Source organism: Dipodomys merriami, unplaced genomic scaffold (genome assembly GCF_024711535.1).
Source record: "Dipodomys merriami isolate MVZ:Mamm:240054 unplaced genomic scaffold, mDipMer1.0.p SCAF_12, whole genome shotgun sequence".
NCBI classification, from domain to species: Eukaryota; Metazoa; Chordata; class Mammalia; order Rodentia; family Heteromyidae; genus Dipodomys; species Dipodomys merriami.
The window spans coordinates 1099933-1119541 of NW_027202493.1; the positions used below are offsets into that span (position 1 = coordinate 1099933).

Sequence of the window (19609 nt, forward strand, 5' to 3'; positions counted from 1 at the left end):
CCTGTATTTTATTCCGGTGGCCTGCATCTTTTATATATATTTTTCTAATTTTGGAAGAGGAAGGGAAATAACAAAATGCTGACACTGGGATACAGGTTGACCTACTGTAACAATGAAATGTAGAAGACACTGTTGAAAACGAGCTTTACAACTTGGTGGAGGGAGGGAAGATTTGGGAAGGTGTGGGAGGGAAGAGATGTTAGAGGAAACACAAAGGAGGAAGGGAGGAAGTAACAATGATCAATAGGAAATGTACTCATATAATTGTAACCCCTCTGTACTCTATCTTTACAATAAAAATATATCTATAAAGAAAATGAATAACCACTATTAAAAAAAATGAGGCAGATGATCACAATTTTAATGCCAGCCAAGGCCGCAGAGAGTTTTAGGCCAGCCCATATAAAATTAAAAAAATAAGAGCCTTCTTACAGATCAAGTTTTACTGTGTTGTTATTTTGTGGACATGACACACAAAATTTGCTAGGGAGAGAATAAATGATACTACTGAATTTCATCATCTTTTTTCTCATGAGGATAAGGTTGAAGTAGTGTAGGTAATTTGCATGATGGCCCTGAGGTGAGCATTAGGATCAGGATCTAGATCTAATTTCCCAGAGGAACTCCCTCCCCCTCCTCCTCCCCTTCCTACTCCTTTTCCCCCTCCTCCCCCTACTTCTCCTCCTCCTCCTCTTCCTCCTACCCCTCCTTTTCCTTCTCTTCTCCTCTTTCTTCTTCTCCTCCTCCTCCTCCTTTCTTCATTGTTATTAATGCTGAGGATGGTGCTTGGCTTTTTTGCTCAAGGCTAGTAACTCTATCACTTGAGTCACACCTCCACTTCTGGCTTTTTGATGGTTATTTGGATATAAAAATCGTTAGAATTTATCTGTCCAGCCTAACTTTGAAATTCAATCCTTAGATCTGTCCTGAGTCCTTAGGATTGTAAGTGTGAGCCACTGACCTCTGACCAAAGCCCATTTCCCCCCTGCATTATTCTCTATTGGGGCTCCTCTATGACCTCCACTCAAAAATTATTTTCTTGGTATGAGTTGTAGCTTAGAGAAGTACAGTCCTGCCTAATGTGTATGAGGCTCTGGGTTCAAACTCCAGAGCTGTGAAAAATTAGCAGACCTTGCTACTATCACATAACAAAGATACAATGCCTCAGTGCCTCTGATCATATATCATTTATCAAAATGAAAAAATTACACAATGAGATCACATGCTCTATTCTTATCTGTTCTTTTTATTCATCTTGAATTATCTGGAAACTCCAAATAATACTTTAGCAAAGTAAAAACAAAAAACAAAAAATAAAAAATATCAGCTAAGGGGAAAACTTGTACTACATTTTAGATGACATATTTGATGGACCCAGCCCACGGCCTGGTCTAGGTTGTACTAGATAAACATTAGTTTCTCTTTTGTTCACTCAAGAGATGTAAGGCTAAGAGAATTTTGATGCAAGTCGTTAGTCTGTGCTTGTACATTTGAAGGAGAACAATGTTTGGATAAGATAGCACAAAAGACTCCTTTAACCAAATCTGATCCAAAGGCCCAAATAATCAGACCCTTATTGGCAACATAATTAACAGAGAAAGGTGAAACATGAGATGAAGCCTAATTGATGACAAAAATGCTTATACATGAAATAAACATGAAAAATGTCCCAGGGGCATCAATTCCTCTTATTATCAAACATGATCTCTAGTCCTGGATAGGGTTCATTATACTCAGAAAGACCAGCACTTAAAGGACTGAAGTCCAAAACTAACACAAAACAAATGAATTATTTTATTTTAATTTACTTTTTGGTCACTGAAGCTCAGGGCCTAGCCCCTGTCCCTTGCCTTGTTCTTGCTCAAGGCTGGTACTCAACCATTTGAATCACAGATTCACTTCCAGTAATTTGGTAGCTAATTGGAGATCAGAGTATCATGGACTTTCCTGCCCAGGCTGGCTTTGAACCATAATCCTCAGATCTCAGTCTCCTGAGTTGCTATAATTACTGGTGTGAGTCTCCAAGGCCTAGCTTGAATTCCATGCTTTTTAAAGCTGCATTTATGATGACATATTTTATAAAGTTTTCTAACAAGGGTAAGTCTTGTTTAGTCACAAAACTCAGCGCATCTGCTATTAGTGCCTAGCATGTATTTTAACTGGGCAGGAACTCAGCAAATGGATGTGGGTGAGTTGGCAGGACTCTAGAGCACCAGACTTTGCAGTCCTCCCTGAGTCCCCTTTGTCTAGCATTTCTGACTGCCTTTCTCCACCTTTCTTGAGCAAAGAGGCGAATTGAGATCTAGGATGACAGGAAGCATTATGGCTCAGCTGACCTTACACTGAGTCAGCTTTATGTGCCCTTCGTGTCGGCCTGGATCTCTGACACTCAGAACAGATGTGGCACGTCCTGTAAATGTTTTTCTTTCACAGAAGGTACACGTGGGTGATTGTGGGCTTCTGATAATTTGAAGGTCTGATTTGTGCAGCTGTGTGGTAACTCTGTTTTCTGCCCAGAAAAAGGAATTGAAGTGGTTTAATCATGCTGACCAGCAAGGGCTGGGGATTCCTTCATTTAGGTTTGTGTCTCTTGCTGTATACATCCACACCTTCATTTAAAGGTAGGTTATTTTTGCTTATCTCTCTTAACCTTTCCAGCTCTATGTATTTACTCATTTTTCTTGATGTAGTTGAACAAGCAGATGTGAAAGATTCAAGGTAAATACAGATTTCAATAAAGAGTCTAGGTAAATTCTGGTGTGTTCATAGGAAGCACAGCTGTTACAACTGCTGGGTAACTTGGTTTTTATTAGTTATTTTTAAACACGTCAGATGAGATTAGGAAAGTAGAATGGAATGGAACATTTTTTTTATTTTTTATATTTATTTTTGCAATTGTATTTATTTTTCTCATTAAAATGTGATTTCCCTATAAGAATATAATAAGAATGCATTTTATTTATGTCTGTTATGGTTATACTCCAATTATTTATTTGCACTTACATTTAACATGTTTTTCAAAACCTTGACTTATTCATTAACTGATATTGTTCTGCAGATTGTGAACCTGTCCACTCTGTAGGCAAAACTCTTTGTTTTGGGAAACATGCTATACATTACTGAAATAAAATCTAAGAGTAGGACCATTTTTTTCAGAGTTAGAAACTAGGTGGGGCGGGGGAGATGGGAAGGGATGGGAAGGGGAATCAAAGGAGGAGGCAACAATGCTTGATAAGAAATGTACTCATTACCTTGCCCATGTAATTGTAACCCCTCTGTACAGTATTTTCACAATTAAAATTTTTTTTAAAAAAAGAGTTAGAAACTGCTGTTGTGCCAGGCAAAATTCACATGAGTTATGAGACTAGCCAGAGCTTTTCAAGACTACTGAAAGGTTTAACAAAAATGTTATAAAGGAGAGAAAGTGGGAAAGGAAGAGGATTTTTTTCATTGTTTTCTGTGAAATATTTTTATCATCAGTAATTACAAAAGCAAGAATGATGTCTTACCTTTAAAATTCCTTTCTTGCTGAGATCCTAGTGTTTAAATTTATCCAAATACACTTGACAAACAACTCTTTCTTGTAGTAATGTTAGTGAACTGGTTCATTTTTGCCTTGATGGGCTTTTCAAGCTCCCATATTTATTTTTCTTTCAAGGTATCAATCTCTTTGGGAAATTCATGGAATAATATATCAGGTGTCCAATTAGAGTTCTATAAAGGGATAGAGAGAAAATGTGTATCAATGGGGTTGTAACAAAATGCATTCTGTCAAGGGATGGCACAGAGCTTACTTTTAGCACATTCTTAGAAGAGAGCAAGGACAGGTGTTGGGTGCTACTGTCCAGAATTTAGTGAGTGAAAATGCCATTTTTGCCTTTAAAACCTTGCATTCACATAAATCTCCAAAATGCATGTTAAAGTTTGTTTACAAAAGGGGCATAAATTGTGAAGCCTACTGTAAGCATGAGCTGTTTAACTTGTCTGTCAAAGTTTCCATGGCAGAATCTTGCTGGTGGGAGGCAGAGATGTCAATGTGGAGAATCTTATTTAAGAAAGGACAAAACTGAAAAGATTCTAGTTCACTGGCAATATTGCAAAGTTACGTTTAGTGACAAAGAGAAAATTCCAAGTTTTGTGTCTATGCCCGGCCAGGTGCAGTGTGTTAAACTTTAAAAATAACTCGGGGAAAAACAGAAAACAAAAAACAAAAAACAAAAAACAAAAAACAACCTACTCTTCCAGAGTTTTTCCTTTGATATATTTTTTCTTTGATCATCTTTTTTTTCTTGTGCCAGTTGTGGGGCTTGAACTCGGGGCCTACATGCTGTCCCTTAGCTTTTTTCATCCTTTTATCACTCAAGGCTGGTGCTCTACCACTTGAGCCACAATTCTACTTCTGGATTTGGGGCGGTTAATTGGAGATAAGAATCTCTGCCCAGGCTGGTTTCCAACTGTTATCCTTAGATCTCAGCTTCCTGAGTAGCTAGGATTATAAGCAAAAACATGAGCCACCAGTGCCAGATGATGATGATGATGATGATGATGATGATGATGATGATGATGATGATGATAATGATGATGATGACGATGATGATGACGATTATTATTATTTTCTTTGATACTGTGTGCTGGATTCTGGGACAGACGCCCTGAAGGAGTCCAGGGAGGTTGGGAGGGATGGGGCAGAGCATGGAACCCTCCCCGGCCACCTCCGGACCTGGGGCTAAGGCAGAAGCTTCTGGGTGATTGCTTCCCTGTCTTCCTTCTGCCCCATCCCCAGGTTGCGTAGGCTGTGCTTCTGAAGAGAGACTCTTCCACAAGCTGTTCGCCCATTATAACCGGTTCATCAGGCCTGTGGAAAACGTTTCTGACCCCGTCACAGTGCATTTTGAAGTGGCCATCACACAGTTGACCAACGTGGTGAGTGCCACCCATCCAGATGCATTTCTCAGGAGTTGGGACGCTGGAGGAGGGCACAGCAAGCTCCAACGTTGTTGTATGCTGTAAATACAGGAGTTTTAAACTTAGCAATAAATACAAGTCTAAACTCGCTGGTCCTTCACAGCCCTGGTTTGGGAGGGGACAGCAAGGCTGTACTTATGGTAAGCAGCTGGTATTAGAAGTGTTTCATAACCAGTTCGTGAAACAAAGACGAAGGCAAGTTGAAGGGAGAATTGAAAGGTGCTAATCTTTTCTGTATGTGTGCTGCTCCTCTGGGTTGAACTCAGGGAATAGGCATTGTTCCTTAGCTTTTTTTTTTTTTTTTTTTTTTTTGAGTAGGCTGTTTTTCTATTACTTGAGCTTCGGGCTTTTGGGTCATTAATTGGAGATAAGAGTTTCATGGCTGGCTCCAACCTCAACCCTCAGATCTCAGCCTCCTGAGTAGCTAGGATTTACAGGTGTGAGCTACTGGAACCAGTCTAAAAGATTGTGCATCTCTTCTGTACTGCGTCATCTTCCTTCTGAAAATTCGGAAGCTCAATTATATGACTTTCCCAGAGTCACAACTGCAAAATAAGGAAACAGTTTTAAGTGAAGGCTGCTCAATTACAATGCCCACATAGATTTTTTTTTTGCCCCCTGCACCTAGGTTAAGACTCAGGGCCTTGAACTTGCTTGCTCATACTCCACCATTTGAGCCACTGTTTGCCCAGCCCTTTTTGCTTTAGTTGCTTCTCAAATAGGATCTTGAATTTTTCCTGAGTCACTTTGAGCTCAGTCCTCCATTTACATTTTCTGTGTAACTCACATGACAAGCACACACCACCATGCCTGGATGGTTTGTTGAGATAGGGGTCTCATGAACTTTTGACCACAAACTATGATCCACCAGAACTGTGCTGCCCAAGTACCTAGGATTACAAGCAAAGTCATGCTCTTTCTGCTTGGTAGAGAAAGAATTGCTGTAATGTTTCCATGTTATGTAAGAGATAAAACATTTGCTTTTTTTCATATATGGTTTCATCCAATACCAAATAAAACAGAGCCTGGGAATTTGAAGAATTAAAAAAGTTGACTGCAATCATGTTCAAAGGCAAGTAGGATTAGATTTAAAAATAATAATCTTTATTCTTTGTTGTGGGGCTGGGGAAGGGATAGAGCAACCTGCTTTCCTAAATAGTAGAGCAGAAGTCTGAACTCCAGTGCTTGGCATGGGAAGGGACAGGGCTGGTCTGAAGCTCAAGGCTCAGGCTGAGTTCCAGGAAGAGGCAGACTTAGGAAGAACAGAGAGTCTAGAGCACCACTGGAGGTGGGTTAGAGAGAGTTGCTGCCATCCACCAGGCCATTCATGGACAGGGAAGGGGCCTCCTTCTGGCCATTGTCCTGCACTTCTCTAGGCACACGTGGGGAAAGGCCTTATACAGATATAAGTTACTCTCCATCAGGCTATTCCAGTCCATGCTTCCCTGAGAGGTATTGCTGACCTACTCAGGTCTTTGGCTTCTGGCACTGCCTAGATATGTGTGTATGCTGCTAGATATTGATTTTATTTATTCATTTTGATCACCTGGACTTTATCATTTAACAAATCAGTTTATGGATACAATGCATATTGATCAATGTCATGCCTTCCAACGTTCTCCTTACCCCCTTCCCTCCCATTTTTTTAAAAACAGATATTTTCATTAACATATTTTAGTTGTATAGGGGAGTTTCATGGTGACATTTTAATACAAGAATATAATTTACTTCATTGCCCTCACTTAATCATTCTTCCTCATCCACTCTCCTTCCTAAAAGAATTTTAACTTATTTCATTGCACTGTTTTTGTAAATGCTTCTATAGTACTTTGACAGAAAGAGAATAAACCTGGTCAGTATTAATTGTTTGCATGTACAAGAACAAAACAATGAAACGTGTCCAAACTATTTTACATCATGGAGAAGGGAGGGTGACATACTGAATAGAATAAATTATAAGCATATATGAAAATGTCATAATGAAATCCTAAGTATACAACTAATATATACTTTCTTTTGTTCCTGTCTTTGAACTGTCCTTGACTTTTAATTTTTTTCCCCTCTAGGCTTGCTCTCTACCACTTGAACCACATTATTTTGATTAATTTATTGTAGATTATGGATTTTCTGTCCAGGTTGGCTTCAATCCCTGATCCTCAGGTTCTAGCCTCCTGACAAGCTAGTATTGCAGGCAAGAGCCACCAGCATATGGTTATGTATATACTTTTTTTTCAGAGTTCATATCTTTATATATATATATATATATATAGAAAATACTGTACAGAGGGGTTACAATTACATGGGTAAGATAATGAGCACATTTCTTATCAAGCATTGTAGCCTCCTGCTTTGTTTCCCCTTCCCATCCCTTCATATCCTCCCCCCACCAAAGTTGTAAAGTTCGTTTTTCGACATAATGACTTGTACATCTCATTGTTGCAATGGGTCCTCCTGTATCCCTGTTTTAACCATTTGTTTTTTCCCTTCCCCTCCACATATACCAATATCATATATAGTGAAAGCAGGGGTTTGTATATACTTTTTTTTTTTTGTTGGTCGTGGGGCTTGAACTCTGGGCCTGGGTGCTGATCCTCAGCTCTTCAGCTCAAGGCGAGCACTCTACCACTTGAGCTACAGTGCCACTTCCGGTTTTCTGGTGGTTTATTGGAGATAGGAGTCTCCTGGTCTCTCCTGCCCGGGCTGGCTTTGAACCGCGATCCTCAGATCTCAGCCTCCTGAGTAGCTAGGATTACAGGCGTGAGCCACCAGCGCCCGGCTGTATATACTTTTTATATGTACATTTTCCACTCAGTCATCCTCACCATTTTCTCTACCTCTACCACTGGGGTCATCTTCCAACAGACTGTTTCCTATATGCTATTATTATTATATTAGTACTTTGAAATCTGTCTATTAAATCTGATATCTGACTTCTCTCAGAATAGTAGGATATACATTGAATTCTTGGCTGCACTCTTCCCTGATCCCCACTTCTCCTCTTCATTAGTCTGTCTCTTTCTCTATGACACCACTCCACCTCTTTCAAGTATTGTTTCCTGGTATTCACTTTGTTGAACTTTGACTTTGCCTTTTTAAGGGTTTACACTGAGTTCTCCCTTAAATCTATTATATTTCAGTCAATACATTTGTATTCACTTGCATACCACCTAATGTATTTAATTCATAGGCTAATTCTGTAGATATTGATTTTTAAAAGAAAAAGCCTAATATTTCTTCTCATCTACCTGGACACACTCATTCCATTAAAAACCATGTATTTAGTATCTATTCTGATTCCTTCCTACATCCCCTCCCATACACACACATCTTAATTTTTAAAATTTAATTTTACTTTGTTGTAAAGGTACTATACAGAGGCTACAGTTTCATAAGTAAGGTAATGAATACATTTATTATCAAACATTCTTACCAACTATTTTTTTCCCACTATCCCTCCTTCCCCACTCCACCCCCAACCCTTCCCTACACATCATAATTTTTGTTACTGACTTTGTACTGGGCTAGAAGCACACTTGTGATTGAGTCTGAGAGGACCACCTTACCATACTGTTTTACTTCAAATCCTTGGTTCATTTACCTTTTAGGACATTATTTTGGAGAGGATAGGCAGAGATTGTTGAAGGCAGATTTTAACATTTACATTTGGCTTCTAGTATTGGATAGCCTTCTTAAAAATATAGATCTAGAGAGATAGAGGGAGAAGGAGGTAAGAAGGAGGAAAGGAGAGAGGGAAGGAATAAGGAAGGAAGGAATTAGTTTTATTTCCTTTTTCTTTAACAGAAATCTGAAGTTTTCACAGTCCAGACGTTAGCACAAGGTAGCTTCATGTATGCAGTAGGAATGTCACTCACATGACTACGATGATGAAAGAATAAACCAACATGGCAGCAGCAACCAAGTTTCCTTCTGTCTTTCTATTTTGCCATTTTGCCTATAATTTCTTCTCTTAGCATTGCTGAATAATCAAAGAAAATTGCTATATTTGCTCTCACTATGTTTATATTATTGGAAAGAAGCAGAAAGAAGGGGAAAAGGGGAAGGGGCACAAATCAGACAACCTGTGAATCCTTCAAGGAACTTTCTTAAGTTCTCTTGACAGCTTCAGTTCTCTTCCCTTCCTCTAGCTGCAAGAGGAACTTGGGAAATGTAGCTTTATTAAAGACAATTTATTTTTTTTGCCATTCCTGGGGCTTGAACTTAAGGCCTGGGCACTGTCCCTGAGCTTGCTTTTGCTCAAGGTTAGCACTCTACCACTTAAGCCCCAGCTACACTTCCAGCTTTTTCTGTTTATGTTGTGCTGAGGAATAGAACCCAAAGCTTCATGTATGCTTGTTAAGCACATACCACTAAGCCACATTCCAAGTCTATTAAAGAGAAATTTTATGTTCGGTAATGATTATAGATCCAGAGTTATAATAAATTATAGAGATTCCTTGCATGTTTTACCCAGTTTTCCCACCACTAATCTTCCTTCCACTTCTTAGATGTTCAAAGATGTTATATATGAAGGAAACCATTGACAATGTAGTCTTGGGGTACTGGCCTTCCTATTCATCTTTCTGAGATACAGCTCCAAGTGTTAGTTGACATGAGCTGGGGGCGGGGGCGGTTTTTTCCTGAGTTTAATGACTGCATGGCATCACATAGCATGGCTTGTTAAACATTAACTTGCTGGGGGATATTTGGGCTAATTCCAATTTTCAATCTATGACAAAGCTTCTATGAACATTTGCACAGATTATGTAAATATAATCTTTTTATTTCTAGAATAAAGACCCAGGATTAAAGTACTGGGTCTTGTGGAAGTTGTCAGGTGAGCTTTGGGAGTAATCTTGTGAGGCAGTTCAACAAGAATGTTGGAGCCTTATTACCATCTAGAAAGTCTCTCTGTCCCCTGCTTCTGTTGAACTCTTGGTTTAGTTTTACAGCTTCAGAGAACACTCCATGGAAGTGTGTTTACTGCCATGCAAGATAATCTTGGCCACAAAGGCTTGGCAATAGATGATCTGTAAGTGTAGGTACATGCCCACTGGCCCTGTGCAGGAACCCAGTCTAAAGCCCCTTCCCAATATTTTTGATAGCTTGGTATAGGAGAAATGATGAACTTAAAGGTTTTATAAAAATGAAACACACCTGGCCTTTTCTCATCAACTTTTTCAACCTATTGCTGCTGGTCCAGCAAAGAATCCATTTGATTTGTGACTTGAAAGTTTCAATATACCTAGGTGTTGACTAACTTATTTTCCCAAGAAAGAGATGAGGGCAATGACCACAAAAATATAATACTGCAGGTCTCTAGTCTCCTCCTGTGGGACTGAGTGTGCAACACTCATCTATTGGTGTGTATGATGGAGAGTTGAGTCAGCTGAGATCCTGATCCATAAGGTTGGCTGCTACCTCCAAGGGTGTCCCCATGGCCACTATTGACCAGGCCCATACAACATGGGCCTTCTTCAGCCTGTGCAAGTGGAGCAGGGAGTCGGGGCTAGTGCAGAATGGTATTGTTAACCAATTCCAACTCCCTGAACTAGTGCAGAGAGGAAGTAGGCTTTGGTTGGGGTTTATGCCAGTTACCTCTGAAATCTTAGAATTAAGATTTAGATAGTCCTGAATAATAGATCATGGATTTGTTGACATGGCTCTTGATATACTCTGAGAGCCAAAGTGATTCTCATGGCCAAAAGGCCTTGACCTTAGAATCAAGTAACTGTAAAGCTTTGTTGGCCGCTGCTTGGACCATTTCTTTGTTTTCTTTGACCAATAAGAAACAGTGATTGTAACTCCTTTTACTGGCCTTTTGTAAACCACAGGGCTCACCATGGGTTGAAACAAGCCATTAGGAAGAAGTTTACCAAGGTCTCCCTTCAGAGTTGTTCAGGCCAGGCAGCAGTGAGCATGAGATGAAAGAGTAGAGGGCCATATTGCTTCTCAGCACAGCAGGGCAGGCATGTGTGAGCCCTGCCACAGCTCACTCAGCCACAGCTGAGTTACTTCACTCTGAAGTAGGCTTGGGTGTCTTGCAAAGCAAGCTTTGGGAATTTCTTGCTGGCCACTGAGGAGCTGTTATCAGCTGCCTAGCTGTTATGTTTTAAAGACCATTATATATGAGACTTTGGTTGCAATCACCCGAGAGTCAGCAGTTTCTTAGCAATTCAGGATCTAGAGGATGCTGGCCTGAAATTCCTGTCTTCTACCTACCCCTGACTTTCTTTAGGCCATTTAGGTAATGCTTAGATACTACCACTACAGAGAAATCTTGTCTAAAATAGACTTATGTGGGCATTCCATGCATGGACCACTCCAGCCCCCCTTTTCTTCATACACTTATCTCTATTTAATATTATATTGCATTTTATATTTATATATGTACATATTATTAGTTTATGTCTCCTGCTAATTCAGGGCCTGGTCACTGACCCTGAGCTTTTTTGCTCAAGGCTATTGCTCTATCACTTTAGCTATATATATCGCTCCATTTTCAGCTTTTTTGGTAGTTAATTGTAGATAAAAGTCTCATGGACTTTCCTGCCTGGGTTGGCTCTGAAATACTATGCTCAGATTTCAGCCTTCTTAGTGGCTAGGGTTACAGATATGACCCATGATGCCCAGCTGCACCTCAGCTTTTGTGAAACACACACAGTGGTCTCAGTAAATATTTGTATAATTTATGATGGAAGTGCTGCTCCAATGGGGGCAGGGTGCATAGTAGGTGTGTACGGGATACCAGTTGATGAACTCAGGTTAGATCCTGGGAGAAAAATGCTCAGGAAGCATAGCCCAGAAAGTCCTGGGGCACAATTAAAGAGATTTTAAGGCATGTGCACACATGATGAGCAGGGTTTAGATACCTGTTACTATCTGCAGGATTTACCCTTTCTCTTTCCCAAATGTTTCTCTTCTCATTTCTCTTTATAAAATCTTCATGAAGTAGACTATGGTGGTCACACAGCCTTCACCAAGGAGATGAGACTTAAATCAACTTTGAAAGAGAGTTTAAAGCCTCATTTCTACTAGACATTGCAGTATACACCTGTAATCTAGCACTTGGGAGGCTGAAACAGGAGAATTTAGGATTGAGATTTTAAGGCCTCTCTGGGGTACACAGTAAGGTCCTGTCTCAAAAATAAAGTGAGAGCTGGGGTCATGGCTGAAGGTAGAGTGGTACTAGGTACTAGATACATGGTTATATAGAGAGTGCCTGCCTAGTAAGTGCAGGGGTATGAGTTCAAACTTTAGTGCTTTATAAAACAAGCATACAAATATCAAATGGTAAACAAAAGCTCCACATTTCCTTTACAAGTCTACAGCATTGGAACCAGGTGTGGAGATAAACATGTATTGCAGTTTGCACACTAAATATTTCTCATAAGTTGCCTTTTTGATCTTATTGGTTTCAACTATTAGCATGAATAATTCAGGTTTGTCTATACTTTTGCTCTAAGACCCACCTGTGTTAGGAAGTATAGCTAACACTGAAAATATTATTTCTTCTTCCCAGGATGAAGTAAACCAGATTATGGAAACCAATCTATGGCTGCGTCACGTATGTGTCTCCATCATGTCTCATTGAATGATAGGCCTTGAACATCCACTCAGCCAATGTCAGTTGGATCACAACCTTAGCATTACCTCTTCCTGTCTCCAACTTGTGATAGATATAGGACATTGTCCTCCTGGTCACCACCAATGCCTCATTTGGCTCTGATAACAGCTCAGTCTATGGAGCTGAATGGAGAATAAGGACAAGCCTAGTGACAGAGACATCTGTCCTTTCCGTTCTTTGCTCACACATATCTGATTTTATTTTACTTTTAATTAGCATATATTAATAGGACAAAGGAGCTTCATTATGCATCCATAGATGCACATAATATGCTTTAAGAAAGTTTACTTCCTCTACTATAATTATATTATCATGCACTCCTTCCTTACTTTTTCAAAAAACTATTTGGTATTTATGTGGGTGTATCAGCATATATGCATGCATATATACACATATATGTAATACATTTGAACAATCTTTACTCCTCAGTATACTTTCCTTTCCCCCTTAAGCCCTCCATGAATCTCCTTCCCTGACAGCCCCCTTTCTACATTCATGTTCTATTATTTATTAATATAATTGTTGTTACTCTCACCCATCATTTTAACCCCCTCCATTTTCTACCAGTTTTTTTCCCTCACAACCTCCCACCCCCAAGTTGTATAGCTCATTTCAAATACAGCATCTAGTGAGTATCACTGCTAAATTGGCTCACCCTTTGTCCCACTGTTTCTGTGCTTCCTCTTTCCTCCTAAAAATCAAATAAACATATATATATATATTTATATATGTACACACACATATATGACAAGGAGTGCAGAAATCAAAAACAGTGACAAAAGGGGATAAACTGAAGGGGAAAAATAATAACTGCAAACAGTACATTAAAAAAAACCCTTGTTTCCATTTCTTGGAGTTCATGTTGATAAGCATCTCTTTTTTGTTGTTGTTGTTGGTCATGGAGCTTGAACTCCAGGCGTGGGCACTATCCCTGAGCTCTTCAGCTCAAGGCAAGTGCCCTACCATTTGAGTCACAGCTCTACTTGCGGTTTTCTGATGGTAATTGGAGATATGAGTCTCATGGACTTTCCTGCCTGGGCTGGCTTTGAACTGCAATCCTTAGATCTCAGCCTCCTGAGTAGCTAGGATTGCAGGAGTGAGCCATTAGCACCTGGCTTGATAATCATAATTTTATATGGTCATATGCACATAGCCATTGAGCCCTTATGATTCTATCCTAAGAATATCCTTTGGCCTCGTTATGTGAATTTTTAGAGTCCTATTTAATTTATCATGTCCAAGGGTAATTATTTGTCTTTTACTATCCATTAGATTTACTTGTAGATTTATAGGCACATTCTAATTATTACAAATGAGGGAAACCGTGCAAACTGTATTTCTTTGGGTCTGGCTTACTTCACTTAATTTAAGTTTTTCCAAGTCTTTCCATTTCCTTATGAATGGGGCAATGTCATTCTTTCTGATAGAACCATGGAACTCCATTGTGTATATATACCATTTTCTTGATCCATTTGTTGACTGATGGGCATCTGGGTTGATTCCGTATCTTAGCTATGGTAAATAATGCTGCAATGAACATGGTTGTGCTGATGACTTTACTGTAACCTAATCTGTAATCTTTTGGATAAATGCCCAGCAGTAGGATTGCTGGGTCATAAAGAACCTCCATACTGCTTTCCAGAGTGATTGAACAAGTTTACATTCCCACTAACAGTGTAGTAGTGTTCCCTTTTGGCCACATCCCTTCAAGTATCTGTTACAGTTATTTTTCTTGATAATGGTCCTTCTAACTAGGGTGTTGTTTTGATTTTCATTTCTTTTTTTAATCTATTGGCTATTCTGATTTCTTGTTCTGAGAAGTCTCTAAGTCTTTAGTTCACTTATTAATTCACCCATCATTTTTGTTCTACCTTTCATAAACAAGTCAAAACATGAAATATTTAGCTTTTCGGGCATGGCTTACCTTGCTCCATATTTTCTCACTAATGATGTAAATTAATTTTTATGGCTCAGCAACAGTCCATGGCATGTATTATGTATGTATGTACATGCATATATATGTACACACATAACTGTGTTTATATATTCATATGCATATATATTCATCTGATTTTTATCAGTAACTACAGCTCCATAGTTAGATGCTTATGTATCATATAAGCCTTGCTATTGTAGACTTAGAGTGATCAGTAACTGAGCTAAAGATCATGTGTGTTACACCTGGGCACCAGTGGCTCACACCTGTAATCCTAGCTACTCAAGAGGCTGAGATCTGAGGATCACAGTTCAAAGCCAGACCAGGCAGGAAAGTCCGTGAGACTCTTATCTCCAATAAACCACCAGAAAACCGGAAGTGGCGCTGTGACTCAAGTGGTAGAGTGCTAGCCTTGAGCTGAAGAGCTGAGGGACAACACCCAGACCCAGAGTTCAAGCCTCATGACCAAAAAAAAAAAAAAGATCATGTGTATTAAATTCTGTCTAGGTTACTCTCAGTTATATCATCTTTTCCTTTTATAAAATACAAATATTTTAACAGATTTTATAATAAATTCATCATCACACCCATAAAGTATATTTTTTAGGTTACTATATGATTAGAAATGGGTTCCTACTCCAGTTTGAAGATGGCCTGTGACACATGGCAGTGAAGTCTTCACCTTGCTTAGCTAACCACCAATCAGGAGAAAAGTATCTAATTATCTGTTAGTTAAAATCAGTTGAGCTTTTTAGCTTCCTGTTCCCTATGGGTACAAATACCCAGCTTTTGATAGAATCCTCAGTATTACTCAAATAAGAATTGGGAGAGATGAGGGAGTATGATGAAAAGGGAGTTAAGATTGTTCCAGATCCATTGCACTCATAAACATGTTGAATTGATACCCCTTTCCACAACTACTTAATGATAATTAAATAAATGAATGGTAACAGATGCTAAAAAATTGACTTTTAAAAAGAAGAATACAGTTGAATCAACATACATTTAGCAGAAGAAAGTTAAGGCACTTTTTAAAAAATGAATGTTTTTCTCCTTTAGATCTGGAATGATTACAGATTGCGCTGGGATCCAGTGGGGTATGATGACATTGAGATTCTCCACGTTCCAGCAGACAAGATTTGGAAGCCTGACATTGTTCTCTATAATAAGTATGGGACTCTTATAGCCAGTTTCTTTGCAAAGTTACATTTGGCGTACACTGACCTTCAGCAAAGGGAAGATTACTAATGATGTCTGGTTTTCTTGCAGTGCTGTTGGTGACTTCCAAGTAGAAGGCAAGACAAAAGCTCTTCTTAAATACAATGGCATGATAACCTGGACCCCACCAGCTATTTTTAAGAGTTCCTGTCCTATGGACATCACCTTTTTCCCTTTTGATCATCAAAATTGTTCCCTGAAATTTGGCTCCTGGACATATGACAAGGCTGAGATTGATCTTCTGATCATTGGATCTAAAGTAGATATGAATGACTTTTGGGAAAATAGTGAGTGGGAAATTGTGGATGCATCTGGATACAAGCATGACATCAAATATAACTGTTGTGAAGAGATATACACAGATATAACGTATTCTTTTTACATTAGGAGACTGCCGATGTTCTACACTGTTAACCTGATCATCCCCTGTCTCTTCATTTCCTTTCTAACTGTGTTGGTTTTCTATCTTCCTTCAGACTGTGGTGAAAAGGTGACACTTTGCATCTCAGTCCTGCTTTCTTTGACTGTATTTTTGCTAGTAATTACAGAGATCATCCCATCTACATCTCTTGTGATCCCATTAGTGGGTGAGTATCTACTGTTTACCATGATCTTTGTCACACTGTCCATTGCTGTGACTGTGTTTGTGCTGAACATACACTATCGCACCCCAGCAACACACACCATGCCCCAGTGGGTGAAGACGATTTTTCTCCAGCTATTTCCCCAAATCCTGTTGATGAGGAGGCCTGTGGACAAGACAAAAGGGGCAGGTTCTGATGAAGATTCCAAAGGTCTTTCTGGTAGTAGACCTGTCAAGGTCAAGCTTGCCAATCAAAAAGAGTCCAAACTTCTTAAGGAATGCTGCCATTGTCATAAGTCAAGTAAGCTTACCACCAACAAGAGAAGATTAAATCAGCAGCCTCTACAAAGGGTGATGGAAAATTTGGAACACTCACCTGACTTTGAAGATGTCATTAATAGCATTCAATTTATAGCAGACAACATGAAGAACCACAATGAGAGAAAAGAGGTAAGACATGTCATCTCTCAGTCACCAGATCACATCCCCAGGGGCCAAGATTCCCTTTAGAGTACTTAGATCTTGGGATGGAATTTTGGTTAAAGGTAGACCAGCTCCACTATCATGTGTTAAGTGTGGACTAATAAGACTCAGGGGGAAGTGGGGAGTAAAGACAGCCCAGAACAATCTCCACCAGTCCTGGTTTATGCAGGTGAAATCTGGTTTAAAGTGCACATTCAAGTCAACATTGATTATGAAATCAAGATCCCCACACAGCCACTCTACCCCACAGGATCCAGGACACAGTGACAAATAGGAGAAAAGAAAAATGGCTGCAGAACTGACTGAGCTAGGGTTTGTGGGAGAAGGTATGAGCTCCAGTGTTTAGTTAGCTCCAGTTTTCTATTCTAAAGGAATTTAGATACTGACTGAAAGGGCCTTGCAGATGTGTTAGACATCCACATATTTTGCTCCTGATGCCTTTAGCTTTCTGCATCCTCCAAAGAAAGAGTTGGAGGAAACTAATCCAGTTTCTAGTGTTTGTAGATCCAATCCCACTTCTTATATTCTAGGTGCATTTAGGTGCTGATTGAATGGGCCTTGGAGATGTTCTGCTCCTGGTTCTCTTAGCCTTTCCCATCCTCCAAAGACAGAGCTTGAGAAAATCATTAGGAAACTGACTAGGGGTTATGGTATCTGAGTTTGATCTCATACTGAAGCTGCTGGTAACCACATCTCCTAGTAGAAGGTTCTTGATACCTGATACCTGTTGTCTCAGAGGTAGATTGGGCATAATGTCACAAAGGATGCATCCCAGGGTAAGAAAGTCCAAAAAAAACAAAGTCACTTTCATGGTGGCATTATTTTTTTTAAACACTAGGAGAGAGGGTGGACTTACTGATGATTTTTTCTAGGCTGTGGCCCAGGAACTAGGTCTGAAGGTCAGGAACAAGAAAGAAACAATAAATGCAATATCTTCACACTGACAGCATTTTGAGGCCTGGAGTACTGCCTCTTCCTGTGAAGGGGCCATCAATTGTACTCTCTGCCTCAAACCTATTCCCAAATTTGCCAAGGGGCCAGGCTCTCCCTGTGTGCAAATGACAAGTTGAGCTCTTGGAGTGTCCCCTGAAGCCTGGATAGGGCCTTTGTAACCTAGAGACCACTAGCTTACCAAAATCTTTCTCCTGCACACTCCATAACTAGCTGCATGAGGCATCAAAGGAGATGCATCTCCCTAGACAGTTTTCTCATAGGTATTACAGAAAATGTCAATGTTCATTTTTAAAAGCACAGGGAACTCTGAAAAAAAGTGTATTTGTAAACAGCATAATTCTTATGGCTTTGATTTTTACCATAGTTTTGACTTTTTGTTTGTGTTTTAGGTTGAAGATGAGTGGAAATATGTGGCCATGGTGGTAGACAGAGTATTTCTCTGGGTGTTTATAATTGTCTGTGTATTTGGAACTGCAGGCCTATTTCTACAGCCACTGCTTAGGAATGCAGCAAAATCTTAACATGTATTTCTCTTTTATCTTCAGAAACATACACTCTATTTATTTTACACTCTATTTGTTTTATATTCCTTATCATAGTAAAAGCCAAGTCCCTCATCTTCTGAAACTGAAGTCAAAATGGGAAAAGAAAAGTATGTCACAAATATAGGAATCCAAGTATCTTTCTTCAGAGTACGGGGACTATGTTAAGATGGTACGGGCTAGCGGGGTGCCGGTGGCTCAAGCCTGTAATCCTAGCTACTCAGGAGACTGACATCTGAGCATTGCAGTTCAAAGCCAGCCCAGGCAGGAAAGTCTATGAAACTCTTATCTTCAATAAACCACCCAGAAAACCAGAAGTGGTGCAGTGGCTCAAGTGGTAGAGCACTCACCTTGAGCTGAAGAGCTGAAGGATAGCATTCAGGCCCAAAGTTCAAGCCCCATGTCAGGTCCAGTGTGTATATGTTTGGCTTCCAAGGACATTAAACAGCTGTATGATGAATGCCCCATTATGCAGCCAGACCTTGTAATTACATCAGCCCATCCTGAGAAGAGATCCTGTCTTAACTCCAGCTCCTCATAGTGATTGTAATAGCACATGAAATGTGAAAGTCTTGCTGAATTTGCAGCACTCATTAAATATTGAAGTCTTGTTTTCTCATGCATGTCTCTGAGGTACTCATGCCTTTCAGCATTGTTTGATACATTAATTGGTTAAAGGTTACTAGATAGTCCTTTTTATTTTTCTTTTTATTGTTTTTATTTCTTTTTCTTTGTATTGTTATTATAAAGGTGATGTACAGAGGGCTTACAATTACATAATTCAGGTAATAAGTACATTTGTTTTTGGACAATGTCTCACCCTCTCCCTTCAGTCCTTACCCACAGTTGTGTAACTCACATTCAACATATTGAATACCACTGCTGCATTTGTTTGTTTTGTTTTTTTGTCAGTAGTGGGGGCTGGGCCTGGGTTATCACTTGAGCCACAGCATCACTTCCTGCTTTTTCTGTTTATGTGGTGCTGAGGAATCAAACCCAGGGCCTCATGCATACAAGGCAAGCACTCTACCACTGAGCCACCTTCCCAGCCCCACTGTTGCATTTGTTCACCCTTTGTCCCTCTATTTCTGTGCACCTCTTACCTCCCAAAGACAGATAAATGAACAAACAAGACAAAAACAAAACAAAACAAAAACAACAAGAAAGAAAACAACCTCTTGTTTTCATTTCCTGGAGTTCATTTCTATTAATATTATTTTATATGATGAGAAGCCTATAGATGTTGCACCTTTGTTTTCCTCCACTAAAAGAATCCTCCCTTGGTTTCACTGTGTGTGAGTGCC

The 19609-nt window shown here is 39.6% G+C and overlaps 1 protein-coding gene across 2 annotated transcripts; it reads left to right on the forward strand.

The window, feature by feature from the left end:
- Window positions 1–2542: 2542 nt before the first annotated feature.
- Window positions 2543–18284, forward strand: Chrna6 (cholinergic receptor nicotinic alpha 6 subunit). Of its 2 annotated transcripts, XM_070015938.1 has the most exons (6): window positions 2543–2621; window positions 4784–4923; window positions 12485–12529; window positions 15585–15694; window positions 15795–16776; window positions 18153–18284. In XM_070015938.1, the coding sequence occupies exons 1-6, from the start codon at window positions 2543–2545 to the stop codon at window positions 18282–18284; spliced, it is 1488 nt and encodes a 495-aa protein (XP_069872039.1). The 2 variants fall into 2 exon arrangements, with proteins under 2 accessions (XP_069872039.1, XP_069872041.1); XM_070015940.1 differs by lacking the exon at window positions 12485–12529.
- Window positions 18285–19609: the final 1325 nt, after the last annotated feature.